The 25,975-nt window shown below is 27.3% G+C and overlaps 1 protein-coding gene across 4 annotated transcripts in view; it reads left to right on the forward strand.

The window, feature by feature from the left end:
* Positions 1–25,975, forward strand: part of LOC136978711 (tight junction protein ZO-1-like) — a 156,310-nt gene that overhangs the window by 7,602 nt on the left and 122,733 nt on the right. For 2 of the 4 annotated variants that reach the window (XM_067274483.1, XM_067274484.1), the window contains exons 2-3: positions 16,687–16,771; positions 16,866–16,971. In XM_067274483.1, the coding sequence (XP_067130584.1) occupies positions 16,687–16,771; positions 16,866–16,971 (191 nt within the window). Of the gene's footprint in view, positions 1–16,686; positions 16,772–16,865; positions 16,972–21,762; positions 21,951–21,975; positions 22,280–25,975 lie in introns of those variants that run through there. The other 2 variants (XM_067274486.1, XM_067274487.1) reach the window with 2 other exon arrangements.

Genomic DNA, 25,975 nt, shown 5'->3' on the forward strand with positions numbered 1-25,975 from the left:
TAACTAACAAAGCTACCTAACTTTCTATCAACAAACAAAAATCACTTCCACTTAAAAGATCTGAGACCTCGATATTTCAAATTGTAAAACATTTCGGAATAAGGTTGAAAATTTCACTTAGCTGTGAAAATAACAAGGTTTAATTTAAAGATTTACAGTTTACAGAAACTCAACTTGTTTCCATAAGCTTTCTATTAAATAATTAATTAATATTGCCAGTAGAGAGAAAATTAAAATTCGTACTCTTATGTGACCTTACCCTAATGTTGAATTCTTCGGCGTGTTTATTAAAATTAAGTCAGTTTAACTCGATTGGAAAGAATTTGTTCTCGTTTATGTATCTTTTACGCTGTTCAAATTAATTTTAAATACCAGACATGTGAATATTTTATTTAATTAATAATTATTAATAATAAAAATAACTGAAAATTTACTTTTACTATTTTATGTATAAAGAAGAAAATTTTCAGTTTAACCAATAAATTTTTTTTATTTTTTAAAACATATAATACAGTCGTAAACTAAAACTTTGGATTAAATATCTCACAGTCGATCAACAATGACTCTAGATTGTCCATTTTCTCTATACAGGGTATATACTACGAAGCCACTACCATTACACAAATATCAGATAAAACCTATCGTGATTTTATAGGCCCTACATCCTTCTACCGACTTATTATTATTATATTTTACCTTTAAACTTACTGACTTGGGAGCACACTGCCCCCATGGCAGTAAGTTTTACCGTGTTTCCCCGAAAATAAGACATCCCCAGAAAATAAGACCTAGTAGAGGTTTTGCTGAATTGCTAAATATAAGACCTCCCCAAAAGTAAGACCTAGCAAAGTTTTCGTTTGGAAGCATTGTTATGATGATGTTTCAGAAGATGATGACATGACTGTCATTGAATAAATCTTGCTTTGTGTTTATAAAAATCGGGATCGGTAAATGTACCATAGATTGTTGTACATGGAAATAATGGTAGTAACAAGAAATTCTTGATAGGATACACAGTTTGTCTGGTTATGCTGGTTTGTGATGACAACTACTATACAGTATATAATAAATGTTCATTTTTTGTTGAACAATAAATGTGAATTCTTCTTCATGGAAAAATAAGAAATCTCCTGAAAATAAGACCTAGCGCATCTTTGAAAGCAAAAATTAATATAAGACACTGTCTTATTTTCGGGGAAACACGGTAGTAAGGAAAACAAATTATAAATATTGCAAAATTTCGAAAATTTATTGTGTTCAAATAAAAACTGTTAAAGTAATTCATCTTGTATCAGTGAACAGTATTTTAAGTGTGTTATTTTGCGAACAAATAGCAGAGATGTGGAGACGCTACCAAGAGCACCAATTCTCTAGCAGAGGAAGAGATAGATTTACTCAACGAATTTGTTGTTTCATTAGGCGTATACTAACTTTGAAAACAGGTAAACTCGATAAGTGGTCACTCCGGATAACTGGTCATATAGTTTGTCGGTCACATAAATCTTCCATACACGCTAATGTAATTAAATTCTCATTAATTCGTCGTTAGGCCCATTCCAGCTAACTGTCAAAGTCAAGATCAAGACCTTTACACACATTTTTTTCTTCTACTAAAACGGGATAGTAGTTGTTCCTTAGATGTCATGAAGAATATTTTAAAAAATCTATGGCTTTGTCCTATTCTTGCTACATTTACTTTTCAGAAACTCTTATTAGTGGCATTGAATAGACACATAGATGAAAAATGAGTTATCTACAGTCGAAACCTGTTCAGTCTGTTTTCTTTTCTTCATCTTCCCTAGTCGTAGAAGGCAAAGGAATAGAAAAGAGTTTATTTTTTTAATGCGTCATCTTTTTTTTTTTTTTTTCGAAGTTCGTCGGATGTTAAATTTTTGTTTAATAAATTAAGACATAGTCGTTTAATGCGTCAACTTTTTATTATTGCCAGATTAGCTAATCCTCAGCTTGCCTACTTTTAAAATTGGTTTACCACTAATTTTTTCGAAAGAACCATTGCTGGTCTAGCAATACGACGTTGGAATACTGAAAGGATGAATAGGGATTGAATCCTGGTGGTAGCAGGGTTTTGTCTGTCGCAGTTCGTGCGGACCTAAAGTTTCCCTATATTCTCATTTCCAATTGGTATCTGGAGAGTGATCTCTAGAGAGTAAAGTCGGTGGAGTAATTGGGAAACCACTCCATTCGCTTTCTCTAACCGGACTTTAAATAGGAACGTCTGTGCTCTTACACCTGACGTGTCTTCATAACTTGCTAGAAAACACTCCTTTATTTTTTTATTCATTATTTTCAGTTGCTACTTAGCATTGTTTTCCTCTAAAGGAAATTTTATAAATATTTTGTTAATGTCTTGTGATTAAAACGTGGAAGCATACGTTTCTTAGTTTAAAATGTTGCAGAAAAGAAAAATCGCGTTTTGATCTTTAAAAGAAAAAGAGATATGAATAATGTCTATGAGAATTCACACTGCACAGAACACTTTCACAAGAAAACACGAAATATCTGAACTACGTTAAATAATAATCATTCAGTGAGCGATGGAGGCAGTCAGGTGCAAAGAAAAAGGAGGGATGTAACTGCGTAATTCGAAATTTCAGAAATAAATATATAATATGAATAAAATTCTAATCGATAATTTAACAGATAACTATATTTTATGCATAAGAAAATTAAAAAAAAAAAAAAAAACCGATTATTGCATCCATGACAGCGCGTGACAGACGGAGTTATTTTTGATTCCCGTTAAGTAGTCACTTCGCATAACTGGTCAATATTTTCCGGTTCCCTGGACGACCAGTTATCGAAGTTCAACTGTACTTGCTTCTACAAGATATAGAATTCTTAACAAACGTAAAAATCGCTATAAATAGGCTGTATGCCAGGAATACAGTATATACTGGAACTTCAATAGAAAATAAAACTGATGCTAATTTTTACTTTCGATATTTGATACATCCAATAAATCATAGATTACATCACTCGAATTTGATGAATATTTGATATCAGCTTTTAATTAGAAAAATTTTATTTTTGCTGTTAAAAGAGTTTTATTAAAATTTTTTCGTTTTCCCCCTGCTTAGTTTAATAGATGTAACAATGGATCATACAATGGGTCGTACATATGCCGTATTTATTACTAAATTTTGAGTTTATATCTTTAAAAATATATATATTAAGTTACCTAATGTCGATTTTTCGTAGACACTTTTCTCATTTATTATGAAAAGAATGAATTAAATTTGATCATTTTTTAATTTGTCGTCGTTTTTTCAATAATATTTAAAACGACTGACGATTTAATATTCAATTTATGTTTCGAATAAAGTTAAAAAAATCATTCAGATTTGCATGAAGTTTTTTGTAGAGAGGGCAAATCAAACCTATTAAATAAATTATATTCAAATTTAAGATTACTAATTCTGTAATAACGAATAAATCATTCAATTTTCGTCATCGTTTTTGCAAATTTAATGATTATCTTTAAATTATTGTAAAGGCAACAACCTAAACTGAATTAATATAAAAGAATTTATTGATTTTTTTTTTTTTGAAAGAGTTGATATAATTTTTTCTATGTTACGATAGAGACCTTTGAATATATCAAAACTCAAATTGTGTAGTGTTCATTTCTATTTACGTTGCAACTCTATATTAATTCATTTATTTATTTCCGTATATTAGTATTAAATTAAGTAAAAATTATTAATTACGGTTCATTTTGAAAGAAATCATTTATTCTGCTTTGCTTAGTTTTACATATTTAAAAAAAACATTTTTTTAACGCTGCTAAATTGTTGACCTGTTTGATCGTCACTTGGGTTGAAAATTCTGCTTCAGGTTGCATTTCTAATTATCTCAACGCTGCTTCTAAAGCATCAAATGCGTCACTGTACTGTACCTACGCATAGTGACTCATTTAATACGACTTGTTAATTATAATCTTCTATTTGTACTTAACAAATGAAATTCAAGACTAGTGTTTATAATGAGATAGTTGAATAGCGAGCCTGCACAAAATCGCCGATAATCAACATTCTGTAAAGAAAATCGGTTTTGATGTTATTAAATATTGCAATGTTTGCTAACAAGTACAATATTTATTAATCTTATTTTATTTATACTAGTTTTTAAATGATAATTAAAATGTATATATTATAAGTTCTCAATTATTTCAATCAAGCGCGTGTAAAATATCAATACAAATGTTAATTACACTTAAATTTTACATCTACAATTTTGAAAATCTGTCATTTATTTAGTTAAAGGGTGTCAATAAACTTCATTTGGGTGTCAATAAAATTTATGTAGTTATGACATCATGGGTGTCTTGTTAAATATCCCAATTTTTAAACCGGTTACTGTGAAACCGGAAACGAAAATTGAATTCAAAGGTGAATCTTTTAAGATGTGTTTATCGCGTGTAATCAAGAACGAAGAAGAAATATTCAATTAAACTCGATACACTGCAATAACAATTGTTTCTTTATCTTTTATTCGAGATTCATTTAAAAACTTAAACTATAAAATCTGAATGAATTTATATAGAAAATAATCTAAGTAGTATTTGAATATCATTGTGAATTTTCCGCATAAGAATATTATTCGCTTTTTACGAATTTTTTTAACATCAATTATCAAAACTTTAACATTTTAATGTCTTAAAATTATATTCATTTATTATTACAGTATTTAAGAATATTTAATGGATGCATACAGGGGGAAAATTAGTATCTTATGAATGAATGATTAAAATTTGATAACCTTTAGATATAGGCTATGTTAAAATAAGAAATAACTATAATAACACGCAGAAAATCAATTCTGAGCACTGCAAATTTTGGCTACTGTTGGTTTTTTCTAAATATTAATGTATGTATAGGGCTGCAGAGACATTTTCTTGACATGCTCATTTAAATTTAATAATCCCATTTCAAAGAAATTGTTTACATTTTATTTATTTTAATAGACTTGTTTGTTTATTTATTTTCATACACCTACATCGTTATTTTAACGTATAAATGTATTGATGAAACATTTGTTAATTTTTTATTTTAATCTAAAAATGAAATGCAGTTTGACTATATATGATAGTCTAATATTACTTTCATTAGGTATTGCTGCATACTCTAGTAATTTTCAAAGATTATAAACAAATTAAATACTTTTAAAGCTATCATTTATTAATGATACAGAAATTATCTTTAAATATTGTGTAATGTCCGAGAACTAAGAAATCCTTTTAAAATATTATAATCAAGTTTTATCTATAGACTGAAATTTATAGATACAATAATTATTTTTATTTAAAAGACTACATTTGTCAATAATAGCCTAACTCTGGATAGACTCTTTGACTTGAAATCCTGTAATTTATTCATATTGGTTGTTAGAAAGCAGAGAGGAGCCAGAAAGAATACTCGATGGCATGAAAAATAAATATGATTACTATTTTTTATTAAAAAATCGAATGATTTTGTAAACCATCATCTGTTGTTATATTATAAAAGCATTTTAGTTCTTGGAGGAGGAGAGTGTAGAACATAAAAGTGAATTGTTTTAATCATATTACTGTTATACTTCGTTTCCATAATTTGAACGTATATTTAGATTACAGAAATGTTTCGAAAATAACTATAATTTTATTGAATATAATCAAAATTTAAAAAGCAAATTTTAAAACTTTTAAATTGTTTCTATAATAAAAAGGCGGATTTTTATATTTTTCTGATTCTAGATAAAGTCAGTATTTTATTTAAAGTCTAATATAAATTATAAGTAATTTCATCTTAATAGAAAATTGAATTTTACTCAATTTTTCTCTGTATCTTCTCTGAATTTATCTAAAGCTCTTTTTACCACAAATTTCTTTTGTGATAAAAATATCGCGTAGAATATAAAATAACGTATTAAAATATTAAATATTATCTCTGAAACTCAACTATTTTTCAAATAAAATGGCATATTTAATAATGCGATTTAAAAAAAAAAATAAAAATAATAATAATAATGAGCATTTACTTTTATGACGCCATTTACTTTTCTGACGACGAAATAATGCATTTCAAATAAAAAAGAAATCATTTTTCATGTTATTTTTTCTGTATAATGAATTTTATTCTTAATTAACGAATAGGCATTTTGAGAGTTTTTGACAAACCTTCTACAGTATTTATAATTAATAAATTACTTTTAAAATGCCAAACAATGTATTCTGCTAAATATACATAACATACAATAAATCTAAATATTTCCCTCAAGAAAAACTTTTATTTGTTGAACCATTTTCGAATGCAGTTAATTCAATGAAGTTAATGACTTACGTCATTTTATTCGACGATAAACTCACCTGTAAATAACATATTGACAAAATAATAAAAGGTTTGGCAATACTTAGAGGAATTCTGTAGAGAAACTGTAAACACATTTCATCCAAACTTGCCCTACGCACCATTTATTTTATCAATTTCCAAACGGTCATTGGTTATTGTATGGGTTCTTGCTTCTGATACTCTTATAAACAAAGTCATTCAAGATATTTCTAAAACATATCTTCCATTGAATAAACTTGCCAACTTACCTGAAATTGCTCGTACATGAGTCGGTCTCCCAAATATTCATGATAGAATTTTAACATATAAACTTTTTAATGAATAACTTCTCCCTACACATTTTAGTCTACGCATATTTAATTTCATTACTCTTGCTTTTATATGCCCAATTTAGACTTAACATATCACAGAGGACTTTCTTTTATAGATTTATAAATCCTTTGTATCTAGAATATTTTAAATTTAAACGAGAAATCCTTATATGTCGTGTCTTCTTTCTTTTTTAAACGTAAACTTATATATAATAATACATTAATTCATTTGTTTTTCTGACAATATTATCGAATTTACTTTAAAACTAATTTATATATTATTTATCTAATAATATATTAAAATATAAAGGATAGAACATTACTGTGCTAAAAATCTTTACGAATAATCATACTTTGTTTATCATCATTATAAATATATATTACGTGTTTCTAATTAAAAAGCTAAATATAACGTTTTCAAATCTAGCATTACCTAGAAATGCATTAACGCGAAAGATGTTTTAAATGCTATTGTATTAATTAAAAAGCTTAAATATATTTACTTTATTCTTAATTAGGGATTTATCTTGAAAAATGGATTAATGAGATTAAAAAAAATCCTGATAATTTTCAATATTAAAGTGTTATTTTATTTCACTTCAGAATGGTCAATAAAATTGCATTTGATATTGTAATTTTTCTAATTTATTTTGTAATAAAATTTAATTTAATGATATATTATAATTAATATATTTTTTAAAAGTCTTTTTATTTCACAATTAAATGCTTTTCGTTTCCCCCCTTCATTTCGAAGAATTAACGGCTTAAAATAAACTCAGCATCTTATTAGTTTGCTGTATAAATTGTTTTTTTCCCCCTTAAATCCTAATCGTGTGTGTTTGTTTGCAGTCCTTTTTATTACAGTGTACGAGTTGTTTTTTTTTTAAATTAAATATTAAATTTTTATTTGTCATATAAATAATTGAATGAAAAATATTTCTGTAAAACACATCGGATTTTTCACCGAAATTTTTTGCATATTTATGTGATTTCTCTTATAAATTTTAATAAAACCTAGATAATTAACAACAGAAAAGAAACATATTTTTTATGAAATTAATTCGTTGAAATTTATTTATTAAGATTTTTAAAAGAAAACATCCTCTGAATAGAATATTTTTTATTTATTTTTTTTGTGCTATATGTCAGTTAACGTAGTTGCCTTGTTAAACATATATTTACCTCATAATTTAGACTAATTAAATTTTTATTTGATATTTAAAACGTATGTTTATTTTCATAATTATTATTTGTAAGGTTGAATCACTTCGGTTCTTTTGAATTATGCATCTTAAATAAATTTTGTGATATAGCTATACAAAATTGTCAAAGTAAATATTAGCATCCTTCTAGAATTTTAAATATTAAAAATAAACGTTATTAAAATAATATCGAATTTAGAATCTTAATTTATAAATAATATTTACTTAACTGAAAGATAAGTTAGGAAAGGATAAATGTTATTTTTCTATTTTAAAATATGTCAGATAGGTCAACTGTGTATCATTTTGAACTATAGTTTTCTTAATTTTTAGATTATTTAATAAAAGTAAATGCTAAAAATATCAATGTTGAAAGCATTATAAACATATAATGTTTTGTATGCATGTATTGTGTATTTGATCTTAAATAATACTTATTATTCATCAAGTAACTAAATTCTGGTGTATGAAAAATTTATATTTCCACAGAGAATCACCAGATTACCATTCGAGATAGCAAGTTAGGATTTGCACGCAGATGGCGAGAAAAGTTCATTTAAAACTTTCGGTTATTATTGTGGCATGCTACAAAAGAGAAAGTTTTTATCTTAATATTGTTGATTTTCGTGGAAAATCGAAGGTTTAAAATATTTTTGCATTATTCGAATACTTTAAGAGTTTAGTGTTTCAAATTAAATTAATTTAATTTAATTTGAAACACTAAACTCTTAAAGTATTGTGCTTGGTAAACGCGGAATTTTTCAGGCTATTGCTAAGATGGTGGCAATAATAGTGTTGCTGTTAATTTTCTTACGCACAGATCGAAATTTTTACAGATTTTTCCTTTGAAATGGTGAATTTTTGTGATTACAGGTCTTCAAATTAATTTTCCTTGTTATCGTGTTGTGAAATACGAATAGAAATGCTGATTACGTTCGCACAAGACCATGAGTAGTTTGTTATAGTAGTAGTATAATCGTTTGTATATGTAATATCACCACATTTCCTAAACAACTTTTTGTGATCTGTCACCACACGATAAAGACTTATTCATGTGTGATGCAAGTTCAGGCAAAGGGACTGACAATGAGTAGCCAAATTTTCAAATAAAACATAACTATATTTTTCTACAAAATATTTATATTTATTTCACCTATCATTACATTGCCAACTCTTATCGCCACATTATGCACCAAATTACCGTGTTCTGACTACCAAATAATTTGTGGTTTATAATATTTATATCAAATAAGAATGTGTTATGATAGTCTCTCACAGAATAGTATTTCTCCTCATTCAGTCAGCATTTTAGTAAAGAGAAAAATCTCACACAACGTTACCAAACCTTACCCTAAATAAGTTATATAAAAAGTAGATACGGAGTAAACTTTTATTTTTGAAGCAGTTAAATTTGTAAATAAGTTCTTTCATTACAGTTATAAAATGAATCTTTAAAAATGCCGTATTCAATATCAAAAAGGATGCCGATAAAATTTTTATATATACACTGGAATTCTTTATTTAAAAACATACTGTGCCGTATTTTTAAAATTATTAGCGACAAAAATTGTCATGATAATGTTTTATCATATTATTACCTAGTTTTAAATTTGAATTATAATAACAGTGGCGCGTTATCCTATGGAGCAAAAAGGACAATTGCCTGCAGCCCCAAACCAATCTTTTATACTCACTAAATAATGTGGATACTAATTTAAAACAATTAAAAGAAACAAGCGCTGTTAACTGTAATATTTAGTAATTTAAAACTACTAAATATAAATTAATTGCAGTTTTAAATATGATTTGTTAACTGTACGGAACAGCTATACCACGTGGCGTAATATAATCTTTGTACATAAGCCAAGATATTGTACGAGATTTTTGGTTGATAAATGTCTTGCTCTTCTACATCAGCTCCGTTTATAAATTAATTAAAAGTCTTTTATTTCCTTATTTAAATGAATTACTAAATCAAAGTTTAAACATGTTATTATTATTATTTTATTAATTGTATATTCTTATATGAAAGTGCTGCTTTATAATATAGGATGCATTATATGGATTTCTAAATGTTTATCTCCTTTCAAGTGTATTCATCCCAAACAACCGTTACGCTTTGTTGATTATTTTTAATACTATACTTATACGCTGTAACCTTAGATCATTCAGTTTCTCAACAGACATACAAACATTCTTTGGTTCTTATTCATTAAAATGAAACTAACTAATTCACTAATAATTAAAAGGAAACCTGAAGACGTACAATAACGGATAAGTTCGAAAGAGGAAAATTATTTTTTAATAAATACTTTATACGCAAAATTTAGAAGCAACTATTATTTTCACAATTAGAAACAGCATTCTAAGTAAATCAGTCTTGCGAATATGGAACTTTTTATCTTTATAAGTTATATATAGATTATTCCTCCAGTATAGTTGTATCAGTTCTATTAACGCTTGTGTTTATTTTTTATTTTTAGATATTTATTTTATATTTATTGTCTGAAATAACAATAAAGACAGTTACGTAATGCCGCTTATCGATGCTGAATGCATGTTATTGAAAAAGAATGTTTTGAAATATATTATAAAATATATTTACATAAATTAAACGAAAAATTTATATGAACGTTGATTATAATATGACACAATAAATGATGTTTAAATAAACAAAATATCTAAAGATACGTAAATGCTTATTCGAGATTTAGATAAATATCATTTAAGCTTGACCAATATAAAAAATAAAATAAAGTAAGGCATGGGGGATCGGTTCCTATAGATATATAGATGTATAGTAGTGATTCATGGAAAAATATGTCGATTTATCGCAATACAGTAGAGCAGCCATTCTTCAGGAGATGTAGTCTTTATTTCCTAGAAAGTTCGAGGTGGGATTTTATGCGCTTGTTACAGAGGATTGATCGTGTTACATAATGCCGAATTAAGAGGCCTATAAAGTAACCTAAATACCATGGCGCCAATTTCGATTATGCTCGATCTGATGGCCATGTTGTGAAACTATAGCCCTACATCGAAGTTTCCACTGTAGAAGACTTCTTTGAAGAACATTCATGTCCAAACGGCTCCATTCCTCCTTACAGGCTTTCCATAAGCCTGCCATTGTTTTTGGACGACGGCTTCCCAGAGCTCGTTTCAATAGACCAAACGCACAGTAGTCCATTGGAGCCACGTAGGGTGACTTCACGGGAATGTCATCGAAAGGAATGGTATGGATTCCCGTTTCCTGTTCCAATACATGGATGAAATCTCGGGTCGATTTGGAGGTATGACTGGAAGCTTTGTCTTGATGCACTCATACATTTTTGTTTGGTCATTTCCGTACAAAGCAGGGATCTCTTCACGTATAGAGGTTCCAGAACGTTAGTCTGGTAGTACGTCGAATTAATTTTAACGTTTTTTTCAACTTTTCTGATGTTTAGTTTACCACGATAACAATAACCCCGCAATGACTATAAAGCCTGACGGAAAACTTTCGCGACATTTCTTGAACCATTTTTGGTATGGTCTCCTATCTGATGGTCTGTAGTAAATTGCCCGCGATTTCTTACAATTGTCCATGTACACCCATGCTTCATCTAGTGTAACTACAAACTGCCACTTATTTGCCGAAACATACTTTTCGTACAGTTTTCGCAGTTGATCTTTTATTCTTGGATGTGACGAGACAGCAGCTTGTGAACTCGACCTTTATGGCGTTTCTCCAGTTTCAAATTGAATGATGGCATGAACTGTGGACTGGACTATCCCAACACTGTGGACAATACTTCGTTGGGTTTTTGGATTTAAACCACTGATCAGTCGTCGCACTTTTGCTATCACCACCGGTGTGCGGCTTGGGGCGTTCCTTTTTCTGGGCCGAATTGAAACACTTGATGACGATCCTGGCTCTTGCGAATCATTTCTTTTGAGAACTGACTGTATTCCATATCGTGAAACGTTAAAACCATGATTTTTGCACATTTTTATAATTTGAGTTTTGCGTCGGAAAGCGCAGTTATATAACCTGCCCAAAAGTCTGAAATTTTACGTGACATATTTGCGAAAGATAAACCTTACTTATCAAAAGTAAAACTCAGAATATACAGCAGAACGTGGGCCAGTTTCTTTTATTCTACTTTCTACAACTGGAACATAATGCAAATCGGCATTATGGAAAGCGATCAACCTTCTGTATACATCTTTTTAGAACCTTCCGCAAATGTTTTATAAAATTTAAGTTAAAGAAATTTGATTCCCACTCCATTTGTTTGAATATTTTTACGATATCCTTCCACCACACGTACAGTACCTTACGTGATTTTGCATTGTCATTCGTGAGAATGAAATCAGCGCTTATAAATATTTATAAACAAAAACATACGTAAATTCAAGATAGGAGCTTCTCCTTTCTCTGGTTTTTCGGAGTATAGGCTATATACCAATCATTAATCAATACTCGCAAACTCTTTTACACAACGTTATGCATCTTATTTTAAAAAATGGTAATTAATACATTTAGAAACGTAAACTTTTTTAGAAGAATTTAAGTATTATATACAAACTCTAGTTCTCCTGTCATTTTTTTTTAGCTTTACCGCTGTATATAACTGCATGATTATCTTATGAATGAAGCTGAGCAATAAGAGAATTAATTCAAAGATTTATAGATCACTGTGGCCATTAAATAAGCCTCTTCTTAAACCGTTATACCGTCATCTCAATAATGAATCTCTTTATCTGGTATAAGAGCGATAATGAGTATTTTCTTTATATTAATATACTAAGAATAGTTTTGGAGAATGACTCCGAGTTCATTATAAAAAAAAAACAAAAAAACACAACTCTAACTAGCTGATTTGTCAATGAGCATGTCATATTGGTGATTCCAGTTTAAAGAGACTTTTTTGACAGGACGTTAGAGAAAAATAACTAATAGGATATCGTGCATATAAGCCTATTATAGTCTACAATTTAGAGTTTATCTTGAAACAATGCAGTCTGCGTATGCTGTAAGCAATAGAGAAAGTTGGTGAGCTGAAGTCTTTATATCATCTCTATCGGTGAAGTCAGATAACGATCATCAGCAGGTGTTGTAACTCTTGCATGACCTTGAATGATCTATGAGTCAAATCTGTTGACACACTGGAAATGGTTGACATTATCTTCAGTTTGTGAAGACTAAGATGATGTCTTTAAGGAAATTCGAAAATTTTTTAAATTAAAGTACTGAAAAAAAAGAATTGCTTAAGAGGAAGGCGTGATTCAATTTTGCACAAAGTATAAAATTGATTTTGCCTTCTTATTTATATAGTAAATAATTATTTAATTTGTTTTAACACGCACCTTAATTTTAATGTTTGTTAATAGTACATTTCTTTCTCACTTCGTAAATTTTTATAAAAAAAACGTAGTCTTTCAACGATCAATGATAACTTTAAATATTATTTGTATTTATAAAATGTTAAAATATTAAACCTTAATTGAAATTGATAAATTATAATCATTTTTATTTAATTCTAAATATAAGTTTGATACCGAAAGGTTTCAGAAATTAAAATAAAACAAACTATACGTAATTTTGAATTTGATACATTCTTAAATAATATTTAAGATACGGTTAAAATTATAAAATTTAATTAATGCGTGCAAATAATTATGGAAATCCAAACCCTGTTCATGCCCCTTCGCTTGAGTCAGTATAAGGCAGATGACGTATCTTGTTAAACAAAAGATAAATCTTGCAAAGAGCATTGGAAATCTTGTTAAGAAGTGATGCAGCTACTGCTGACCATACAGACAGGCAATACTCGACCAGAGAGCGAAAATTACTGAAGAAGAGAGATCTCAGAACTGAGCGTGACGAAACTAACTTACAGTGATGCCACAAGATTCTTCTTCTGGTAGCTAAATTTTTTACTAGTTTATCGACATGGCGTTTAAATATCAATTTCTCATCGAAAATAACTGCTTGTTTTGTTTTTTGAACGAATGAATAAATAAATAAAATATTTCATCTTTAAAATAGCTACTTAATATTAATTTCAGATTGGCATGTAACTTAAAAAATGTGTAGCATTGTTTCTCAACATTTCTATAATTTATATATCGTTACAGTGTTGCAATATTCTTTATTGTTACAATCTGTGTTTTTGACTAATGACTATCTTTGTGGATTTCTATTTGATACTTACAGTAACTGCTTGATATATTCTGATATTTTAACTTGATTTTATTCTATTCTTGTTAACAAATGTTTCAGTTTAAAAATATATACGGAATTCTAAAAACCTTCAAAAAGGAAGGTACTTTAAAAAATTGAAATTCTTTTTTAATTACGACAGAAGAGAAAGGACTTTCTTGAAGGTTTTTAGAATTACATATACATATTTAAATATATTTTAATCAATCTGTCGTAATAAACAAGTAAATATTTCAGTTGTTGCAAGTTTAAAAACAATAGAAAATTAAACAGACAAGAGTTCGTCCATTTTTCTATTTTTACGTCTTGTTTTTCACTCTCACATTTTATTTCGTTAATCCCTATTTAGTTTGTTAGTAGCAAACTAAAATATAGATTAACGTAAAATAATAATTCTTAAATCTCACTTCTTCTAAAATACTTTTCGAGGACTTGGTTTACCTTAGAGCTGATCCTTCCATATGTGACAATTCGAGTAGATATAGACTAGGTTGCGATTTTTTTATTTGCAAAGATCTATTGCACTGAACTAATGCAATACGTCTCCGTAGTAGTTCTTTCTTCTTTATATAATTTTTAATATTTAATTTATCTGGAAAAGACATCCAAATACACTAATGGGTACTATGTATATTTAATGCATTGTATAATGCATCATCTTTTCAAATATAAAATACAATGTATTTAATAAAAGAAATTTTAATTTGGGATTTGGTTCACTTTAAAACCGAACCTCCATATACTTTATATATAACTTTTATGAAGGTTCAGTGGTATTTGCTGGTATGAAGGTTAAATTGTATTTAAAGCACAAATATTTTTAGGTTAAACCTAAAAATTGTTGTGCGTAGTAAATATTTTAAAATTTATTCTATATGCCACTATCATTAAATAAAACATTGGTTTGAGGGTATTATATGAACTGATTACTTATCTTAACTTCTTCACGATTTCATCGTAGGGTATATTTATATTATATAGCGGAAATCATTTAGAAATGAATAAATTCATATTTGTTTTTTTGAATTTAAAAGAAAAATAAACTACTAAAAGAATTTCATATGAAAATTCGAAATTTTCAAAATTATATTTCAATTAAGTCAGTTTATAAAGGGAAAAGTTAAGATACGACATCTCTTTATTAGCATCTCATTTTAATATTAGTTCCCGTTTAAAACTAGTTCATAAATATAATAAATATCTCATTAAAAAAAGTCGAATTTTTTTGTTGCAAGAAACTTGTTGCTTGTATATTATTAAACTAAATTCTATTCATTAAAAAAAAACATTTTAAAGAAGTTTAAAAAATTGAATCTGTATAGGTTAAGTTTATCAGAAATTTTATAATTATAAAATTCAAGTGTAGAAATAAGCGCTAAAATTCTAATCACTCTAATTTACTCGACAGCATTTTTTCATTCTAAACACGCCGTAATTTTAATTTTATAAGATGTATCAATTAAAAAATTATAAATTCTTTTACATTTTTCTGAAGAAATATAAGTTTCCTGCTTATTAGAAACGTGAAATCGTCATTCTTATTTACTTGTTCCTGTTTTATATAATAAAATGACAACGTAACTTCTTTATTTTAGACAATAGTTTTACAAGTCATCTAATAATTAAATCTACTGTCAAGGTGAATTTAAGTATGCAAATGTATGTTAAAATATTCGACTTTATTTAAATTTTAGATTATAATAATTATACTAAATGAAGGTTTTTTAAAAACAAAAATCAATATCAAAGCATAATTGCAATAACATTTACTGGTATATCTGGACTTAGCATAATTAAAACTACCGAAAATATAAAATTTGACAAAAGTCTTCGCTAAGGGAAATGAATAATATACTTTTTAAACCCGTAGCAACGATAAGATAAAATGCAATTAATATGAAAATGACTAATCGCATTTTGTCCCTACAATTTTTCTCAACTATATAAAATATTCAATTTAAAATTTCGTAGCGCTAAGTTAAAAGTCCTTTGCTTGATCTGTACGTTGTAAATGTGTACAAACACTTTGTAATATAAGTAAATATTTCTTGTTGCAGTATTTACAATGTAACTCATATTAAATATACATACTGTATATAGCCTATGAATTGGTATAAATTGTATATAGGATAAGAATAAAAATGTGTTTTAACTGCTATTTATAATTTATGACTTAATTCTAAATTACAAGACGAATTTTATCTAATGATTTGATTATAATAAACATTAATGTGTTCGAATTCTGAAAGTATTAAATATGTTTAATCGAAGTCTAATCATGGCGAGACGACTGCCATCTGTTAACAGTTTTTATAACTACAATACTTTATTACTGTTTTATAATAAATTGTTTTTTAAAATAGATTAAAATGTTATATTTTATGATTAAAGAATAAGTGCAAGTTTTAAAAGCAATAAAATATAAATATATCAAAATAATTCATTGTTAATTAATTAATTAAAAAATTTTAAAATCTGCTCGTAGCATAAAAATTTGTAATTAATTTTAATTATATAGTTTTTTAATTAGATATCTGATGTTATTAAATGACAGAATAAATTTACAAAATGTTTTTTTTTTTTTTTAATGCTAATTTGCAATTTTTACTCTCCCCGTTTAGAGTTACGGCAAGATGTAAAAAACTTTGACATTGATAACGAGGATGATAACCAATTAAGATACTCCCATTCGAAAAACATTAGCAGGTAACACGAACCTAATGATCTTAATAATGTATTTATTATGGAATAATAATAATATTATTATATTTTCAAAACATTTTTATATTATTTTTTACAGTGAACTTGATAATAAATTGTGTCTCGAATCTCCAGAAATGGATGAATCAAAATGGAATAATAAAAATTGTTTTTCTGAATCGTTTAGTGAACCGGTGGAAGAAGTGGTAAATTAATTATTTTTATATTTTTCCCACGTGTAGTTTTTTTAACTCTCGACAGATGGCGACAGATAATATTACTTTTATAGAAATATATACTTTATTTATTAATATTAAATACATGTTTTGACGTTGGTTAAGTATGACTTAATAATAAGTTATAAATCGGATTTTATATATTGATAAGATAGCAATTTTTGTATTCCCCCCTTTCGTGTCTTTGCTGTACCTTACAGAGCGTGTGCTTCTATTATAAACGTTCTTCTTTCATTCATTATTGTTACTTTTCTACTAACTTCTGAATATCCTGTGTTTCGATAAGTCGTTATTTTTCCAATTTTAACGTAGTATTCTTCGTATTTCTTTCGACTTTTCCTTAATCTTCTTTACATACAGTATATTGTACTCTTCTGTTTTGTTTATTCGAGCTTATTTTTCCATGAACTTCTACTTCGCATCGGAAAATTTTTTCCACTGTTATTAAGAAATGCGAATTTTTAAGGGATTTATTCACCTTTTCTCTTTAAATTATTGAAATTTTCAAATTAAAAATACATATACTTATTATTACTATTATAAATTATTGTTTCTCAATTATGAACGTTGCAAAAATTTAAAATGGTCAGAAATGTGACCTAGTAGACTTTTAATAATAGAAAATAAAATATATTCTCTGTTATTAGTTCTTTCTTATTAAAATCCGTTGGATTTATCGTGACATTTATAATGTGGTAATTTAAGCCATATAATCAATATTAAAATCATTGAATAGCTATAAAGATGAGCAGATTACAGCTACTGTAAAGTGAATTTGTTAATGCTTGTATTAATTGTTAGTCATTTTGAAATAACGCTAAATAATATCGGTTGTAAACGGTGGTTAAGGTGTTAAAATTTAAAATACTTAAAGTTATAAAACTTATGATTACTTATTATATTTATTAATTTTACTGCATATTTATTAATCACGATAAAAAACGATTATCGTGACATAATGTTACATGATTCTAAATAAGATTACACGTACAAAATACGTAAAGAAATTACTTAGAAATCCAGAATATTTAATCATGACATTTGTCAATAGTTTTAGAAAACGCTTGCGTTTAAGAAGCTTTAAAAAAATTAATAATAAATTTTAAATACAGTTAATAGTAGAGGGTAAAAGACAATATATAGACGTATAAAGGGAATGTGTAAAATTTAGATTGTAGGAAAATATATTTCACCAATAAATCAAATCTTTTATCTCTTGTTTTTATTCAAGAGGAGAATAAAATTGTAAAGAATCAGCATAATATAAGTATATATCGAATAGATTTAAAATATAATACTTGATATTATGTACGTCGATATGGTATTATATTTCTTAAAAATATTTCAGGTATTTTACGATAAGAAAAACGGAGGAATTTTCTGTATTTCTTATAGATAAAATTTACGAATAAATTTCAACGGTTTATGATAATATTCCAAACACATTACAGAAGAAAAAATAATGTAGTATTTGTTAAAGTACACTATGCAATATATATAGTTTATGTGTATGTATTTATTTTATCGCGTTACATAGCTTGAATTCGAACATGTGCTGAATATTTTTTTAAATATTAAAGTAAACAGACGTCAGTAGCGGTTCCTAGAAAAGTGTATGGAAAATGTACTATGGGAGAAATCGCTATACTACCAAAAATAAGCGTTATTATTCAAATATTAATAGTTAAACGTAAAAGGTAATCTTTTACGTTTAAGTAAGATCGTTTTCCTGGTATTAAATCGTAATAAATATTATAATTTATTTAATTAGACATTCGAAAATAAATTGTAATAGTTATTACGACTGTCGGATGGCCCTACGATTAAGGTGGCAGCCTACCACTCAGGAGGATCTAGGATCGATCAGGACGGATCGAAAAACCATAGGAATTTTTGGGGATGGTCGGTCCGGATATGTCTGGTCTAGTCTCTTACCACCCGGCCGCCCCATTGTGGATCTGGCCCAATCCGTAATGGACTTGATTTAGTGCCCACGGAAGGAGTTTAAAAAATTAGTTATTACAATTTCTTTTTATATCTTTAAAATAGTTTTACTCTATTCTTTTGTAGACTTAAAATAGATTCAAGAAAATGCTTTGTAGAGTTGTTTAAATTGTATTTTCTTTACTTTAATGAAAAATATGTATCATATCCATAATAAAAATGTTTGTAAAACTTATTAAATTATTTAAAATACGATTATATAACCAACTTTGTCCTTTACGTGTTGATCTGGCAATAAAATCGTCCAGATACATACGAGATCAAGTAAAAAGCCTCATGATCCGAACTGTTCTTGAAGAACCTGGATCGATAGAGAGAGAAGCCAGGGATTTTTATCCGTAGCCCGGAGAAAACTTAGGGGGACTGTAACGGTTTCCACCCCTATAAATTAATGCTATTTTTACTAACATATTTAAGACAGCCTTTAATTAATAAAAAATTCTACACATTTCGTTCGTTCAAAAAATAACCTGCTAAGGCGAAAAGGGGCCCAGTCTACCCCCGGACTCCATATGAGCTCTGGGCACAGCCCTGCGGATTTGAACCTGGTTTTTTCGCCTTTATAAATATTTATTTGTCATATCTTTGATCATTAATAAAAACAGAATTTAAAAATATAACTGAATAATTCTGTTATTAATCTCATTGTTTAGATAGCATAGGCTTTGTTTTGAATCACTGAACAATTTGTAACATGTAAACATAGACTCATTAATATTGAACAATATTGTATTAAATCAGATATTGATTTAATATATTCGATTTTTTAGGAAATATTCGGTTTTTTAGAGAATCAAAATATTAATTTTTTTCATGAAACAAATTGTAAAATTATTATTATCTATTTATTAAATACCTTGAAAAATTACAAAATTTATAATTTAATAATTAATAAATTATTAATTATTAAGTTGCATGAATTTATTGTAGGATTAAATACCCAAATTAAAAAAAAAAAAAGGTGAATTTGTATCTGATGCTATCTAAATATTTTTCTTCTCTTGTATGATTCTAAGAGAAATTGAAATTTATATTCTCCATTTTAAAGTTGAATAAATACTTTTTATATGTTAAAATGATATTTTAATGAGACTTTTAAATTCTGACTTATTAAAATTTAAATATTTAAGCTTTAATGATAGTTATGAATATTTAAACTGTATTTATATTTAAATACACTTATGTAAAAGAGTATTTATATTTATTATTTACAATATTACTTTTACTTAGGTAAATTATATTAGTAAAATTTTAATCATTACTTATTCTTTTATTTCTCTTCCTTTTTTGAAAAGAAATATTCAACGATATGAAAGAATTGTTAATACTGTAGCAATATATATCTGTGTAACAGTTGGCTACTTTATAACTTTTTGTTAAAAAGGAAAAAATAACATTATGAATTGAGTTGTTTCCAGTTAAACTGTTGAAGAGATTTTAAAATTTTCACAGTGAAAAATAAATAAATAAAATTAATTTATGTAATTGTTTCAATGATTTTTTTTAAATGTAAAGTAATTATTAGTAGCATAAATAAAACAGCATTATTAATAATAATGCTGGTTTATTTAGGCTACTTTCAATTTTGTGGTTCGATCCTGTTTTTTTCCAAAACAAAAATGGCTTTATATGTTCATGTACATCTTAAGATTCATAAGAATGTCTTACTCTAATTTTAGGAATCTCTCAGTTTTAAAATACAATTTTTTTCTCTGGATAAATAAGTAAAACCAAGATCTAGAGTTTCTGAGATCAGTGAATAATTTTTCTGTATTTTATTTGTTATTAAATTATTTCTGAAATTTTTTTATAAAGCTTACTAGTTAATAAATTAAATGTAATTTATTTATTTGCTTTAGTGATAATTTAATAACAATTAAAAGTCATTAAGCAACCGTAATGTTATATTAAATTAATTAATTAATATGTAATAATAATTTATATAAATAAATTAAATATAACTTTACAATTAAAAGTCATTAAGCAATAAAATAATGTTACATTTGAAATAGCTTCTTAAATAGATAAAGAGAGAAATTTCAATAGATGATCTGTATAGAATTACATAATTTTTACTAATGAATTATTTATGCTGTTTTAAAAAATTTTAAAGTATTTTAAAGATTCTAAATAATTATTATATAATTTAATTAAAATTTTAAAAATATTACTAATAGACATTACTTTCATGAATTTCTTATAGTTCCATGGCATTTTTTGGAAGCATATTGCAAAGAAAAACCTTAATAAATATAAATTTTTATTGGTTATTTTTATATTTTAATAAAGTAATTAATTTATAAATATTTCAAAATACTAAATTTGATTTTTTGTTTAAAATTTTTTAAATAAAAAAAATATTTTGTATTTAATTTATTTGTATCTTAATATTTATATGTTAAGAGGAATGCTCTAAAATATCCAAATATTCTGCTAAATTAACTTGAAATAAACTCATCGTTTCGAAAATCAAAAGCTTTTATTTATGGGGAAAAATTAACTCTGTTTGACACTATAAAATCGAATTATCTGAGATTATCATTTCATTAAAAAAATAAACAAAGCGACAGAATAAGTTTGTCCACTTTAAAATGTTTTATTTTGTACTTATTTCATAATTTCATTACAAATATTTTATTCATTTTAACGGTATTCATTTATTCATTAACATTTCTAATGCTAGTAATTATTAGAAGAATTTGATTTGAACATTTTCTATCACAACACACTTTTGAACTTTGACTTGTATCACAACTCCCCTTGGATAGAATTTCACATTCTACTGTACCGAGTCTATTACTTAGCTGGTTGTTAATTCAGTCACAGTGGGGAAATTTCGTGATTTGCGTTCTTTTAATCGAAAAAACTGCCGACATGGCATTCATCAAAATAAAATGGAACAAGTGGCTTTGTGGATTTTGTCATGCCAGCAATATCTTACACAGGTAAGGAGTTCTAATGCATATGTTGTACATGCAGACTTTATTAATCTATCCGAAACCACACTCTTTGAGGATTTTTAAACTGGGGTATTACAAGATTGCGAATGACTAATTTCATAATGCTCTTTTTAAATATTAAACCTGTTAGGGCGTCTGCACAATCACTACTTCTAGAGCCTCCCAAACCTGTCGTTTGTTCTTAAGCACACCACCACCCGGTGTTGGGGGAGGGAAACTGTACATTCCAGTCTTTGCCTAACATTGAGAAGTTTAGCATCATCTTATACTCATGAAGAGCTTGAAACTTCTGCAACATGATATCGTATTTGCAGGTGAGATGCTTTTGCACTTGTGTTTAATGTCTTCTCAATGAGACAAAAAAGAAAAAAAAAGGACAAATTACGGAAGTATCTAATTACATCTGATTTACCGTGATTCCTTTCTTTTAATTGGCATTTCTGACAACAGATGATTGTCTACTTGTAGAAAAAGATATTTTTTAATACTAAAAAAGTTTTATACTTTTATTTATTTTCAGATTAATTTATATCTGTTTTAATTATTTAATTAACTATTAAAGATAAATAGCCGAGAATTAATTTGCGTTACCATTTTCTTTCATTAATAAGGTTGATGTTCCTTACAGATTAGATTACTTTCTTCTTTAATTGCTTAATTATTCGCTATTAAAAACGATACTTTAAAAAGCGAACATATTGTTTATATAAAGCATAGGAAAAGGTACAGTACTGTACATGCGAAGAAGATAAGTAAATTGCCTAGATGAAGTGATCCATTTTTAAAATTCTCTCTTCGCCTTTTAAATAAAAACATAAAGACAATAAGCATGATTGATGGATAAAGGAAGTTTTTCGCAACTTACCGATCATATATACTTTACACTCAAAACGAATAGCGTCAGTGTAGTTCATCTTCCTAAGCCCCATCCGTTTGCCTTCTGGCGAGACGCGGTCCCAATAAACTACACCTGAAGCGGAAGTAGATATGCAATTTTTTATGTAACATATACGTACAATATTATCAGAAATTTAAGTTTATATATTTTTTCTTTTTACTCTTCCCGCGGCCGAATTGTGAAGAGTCCTTGTACAACCACAAAGGCAGAACTAGAGAGATAGACAAGATAAATGGGGCCTTGGAGGACAAGGGAGCTTTAGTGATAGCGACTGATGGATGGTCACTAATGTGGGTCAGATTTTACAGAAGCTGCCAAGAATCGCTGTCATCCGTGAGAAAAGTAACGGATGTAACGTCTAGTTAATTCCGGTCAGTGAAGATTCTATTGGCTATCAACTGAAATAACGTTTTAGTATATTTCTTATAAGAAATTATTCAGAAGTTTCTTCAAAGTCTAAAATACTTTCTTCTATTAGAAAGTAACTTCTCCAAATTTGCTCTCCCTGATGCTGGAATTAAATAAACGTTGTTGTCAATTTGAATGTTTTATAACCTCTACGTTAAAATAAATATGATAAATTTTAAATAGTTTTTCTTATGAATATTTTACAATACTTCATGAATTATAGGAATGAAACTCAATCGATATTTTCATTATGTTTAAGTGTCGTTTATTAAGATTTTTATCTTTCCTTGTAATGTTCGGTTTTTATTTTTCTATGAAATTGTAGAAATTTAATTAGAAATAATTTTTAAATTTCTTCTTGACAAGAAATATTATCTGGAATCTATTTATATAAATTAGAACAAATTATTTCCTCAAATTAGCTGTAATTCGCAAATTATATTCAATAATTAATTACACGATGATTATAAAGGTGATGCTAAGTTTTATATTATCACTTTTATGATAATTTTTAAAATAATACGCTTGAATATAAAGTAAAACTATTCAATTTGTAATAAATAATTGTCAGCATTGTAAATTTCAGCGAGACTGTGAAATGTATATATGCCTGTGTACACATGTATGTATACAGGCATACATACATAGCTATGTGTACTGTATACAGATATACACACTTATGTATACTGGTATTTAAATTTTGTAGTTTAGAAATAGATTCTATAACAATTACCTAAATTTCCGTTCGAAATGTATTCTAGATGTAATTATAAAATTGATATATTTGAAATAGACTCTCTTAAACCAGTCCTGATCAACCCGCGGCCCGCGAGGTCTTAATATGCGGCCTCAGGAATTTGGTAACGTAATTTTCCAGTTTCTGCCTTGTGTCACTATGCAATCCTAATTAGGTTGATATTCGTGACGAAGAATAAACTGTGTGTTACTAGTTTGCATATCATTAATGTATATTATTTTAGTGACTAGTTTACTGTCAATTAGCAGTATGTTGGTACTCAGCAGGCTTAATTATAAAGCTTGCAGTTCCGTAAAAGAAATGCATGCGGCCAACCAGAAATCTACGAAGTTCACTTGCGGCCCTCATCTAGAAAAGGTTGCTCATCACTATCATAAATTATATATGCCAAAAATATAAATGGCTTCCGAATGCCCATTCAGATTGATTCATATAAGATTATTCTCGAAATTTTAAATTTACATTTAATATATTTCTGGCAGTGTTTTTAATAAAATTGAAATATTGCTAAACGTGAATGGAACGTGTGAATTTAATTGACTCAACACAGAATAATGAAGTCTTTATCTTTTAAAGCTAATTATCTTGTATTATATACACAAGATGCTAATTATTAGTGCAGTTACTACATGTAGTTACATCCTAATAATAATTACTGTTATGAATGAACGGTTTTAATTATTTTAATTACAATAATATTATAATTATGCTCATATATAATTTAAGAATATTATCGATAATATATGTTTCACAAGAAGTGAAGTGCATTAATAAAAAACTAATTATATAAATTTAAAATAATTTCAGAAAATCGTATCTGAAAAGACATTTTAATAGCATTTTGTATTTGGAATTTTGTACATGTTTTGCTACATTTACTACATTATCGTTATGTATTTCCTATATCGAGACTTGATATTTATATAATAATATGGAATTTTAGAAATTATTTACTGTGTCGATTAAAATCTTTCAAATCGGAGAAATCACATAGGTCTAGTGTGTGTTAAGTCCAACATAGATCCAAAACTTAGCGCTCACATATTCAATTATAGTAATGTAATGTAAAGACAAAAGGCAAATCACTAATCTGAAATGAAAAATTTATTTATTTATTTTCCCCCAGCTAAAATAAACTTAATAATTTCGATTAAAATTTGGTAATGGTAAATGAAGATTGAATCTCTATTGATAAATTATTATTCTCAGTGTAGTTCTATTATTTCTGATGTCTCTCCTATAGTGTATAAATGTATAAATCTCTACCATGATTAATTTTATGAATTGGTTTAAGAATTATTCCGTTTTATCTATTTTATTATGATTATGATACTGAATTTAGTTCCAATACAAATATTTAATGAAATTATCTGACATGGATACGACTTTTTTAATGAATTTTAAGAGTGATTGTTTGTAATTAAAGCATTAATTAATTTTTTCTAACCCGATGAGATTTCTCATCGGAAACTTTACTTTTTCTCCAAAAAATATTAAATAACAACATCTTAAATTGATTTTAGCTGTTGAGAATTATAATTTTATTATACTGTTCAAATTATTCTCATATGAGATTTAAATTAATTTTCGGTAAACAGTTTTTTTAACCCGCATGGATATTTTAAGATATATTATTTTATATTGTATTGTAGCGTACCTAGGGAGGGGCTCTGGGGTCCCAGGCTCCCTCACCTTTGTAAATAAATTAATTAATTAAGGAAAACATTTGAATGTGACAAATGCACTTATACAGACGTATTTACAGTACCTAAGAGTTAATTTTTATCCACAGTGCTAGTGGGTACAGTACATCCCCAATAGTATAGAGGCGAGTTAGATTTGCACGTTCAAATTCGCTCCCCCATATCGGTTTCAGTTACGCTACTGCTTTTATATCGAGAAAAAAGCTTACAAATATCGACAAATTATGTTTTCTTATGAGTTAGC

Source organism: Centruroides vittatus, unplaced genomic scaffold, assembly GCF_030686945.1.
Source record: "Centruroides vittatus isolate TY-2023 unplaced genomic scaffold, ASM3068694v2 contig_549, whole genome shotgun sequence".
NCBI lineage: Eukaryota > Metazoa > Arthropoda > Arachnida > Scorpiones > Buthidae > Centruroides > Centruroides vittatus.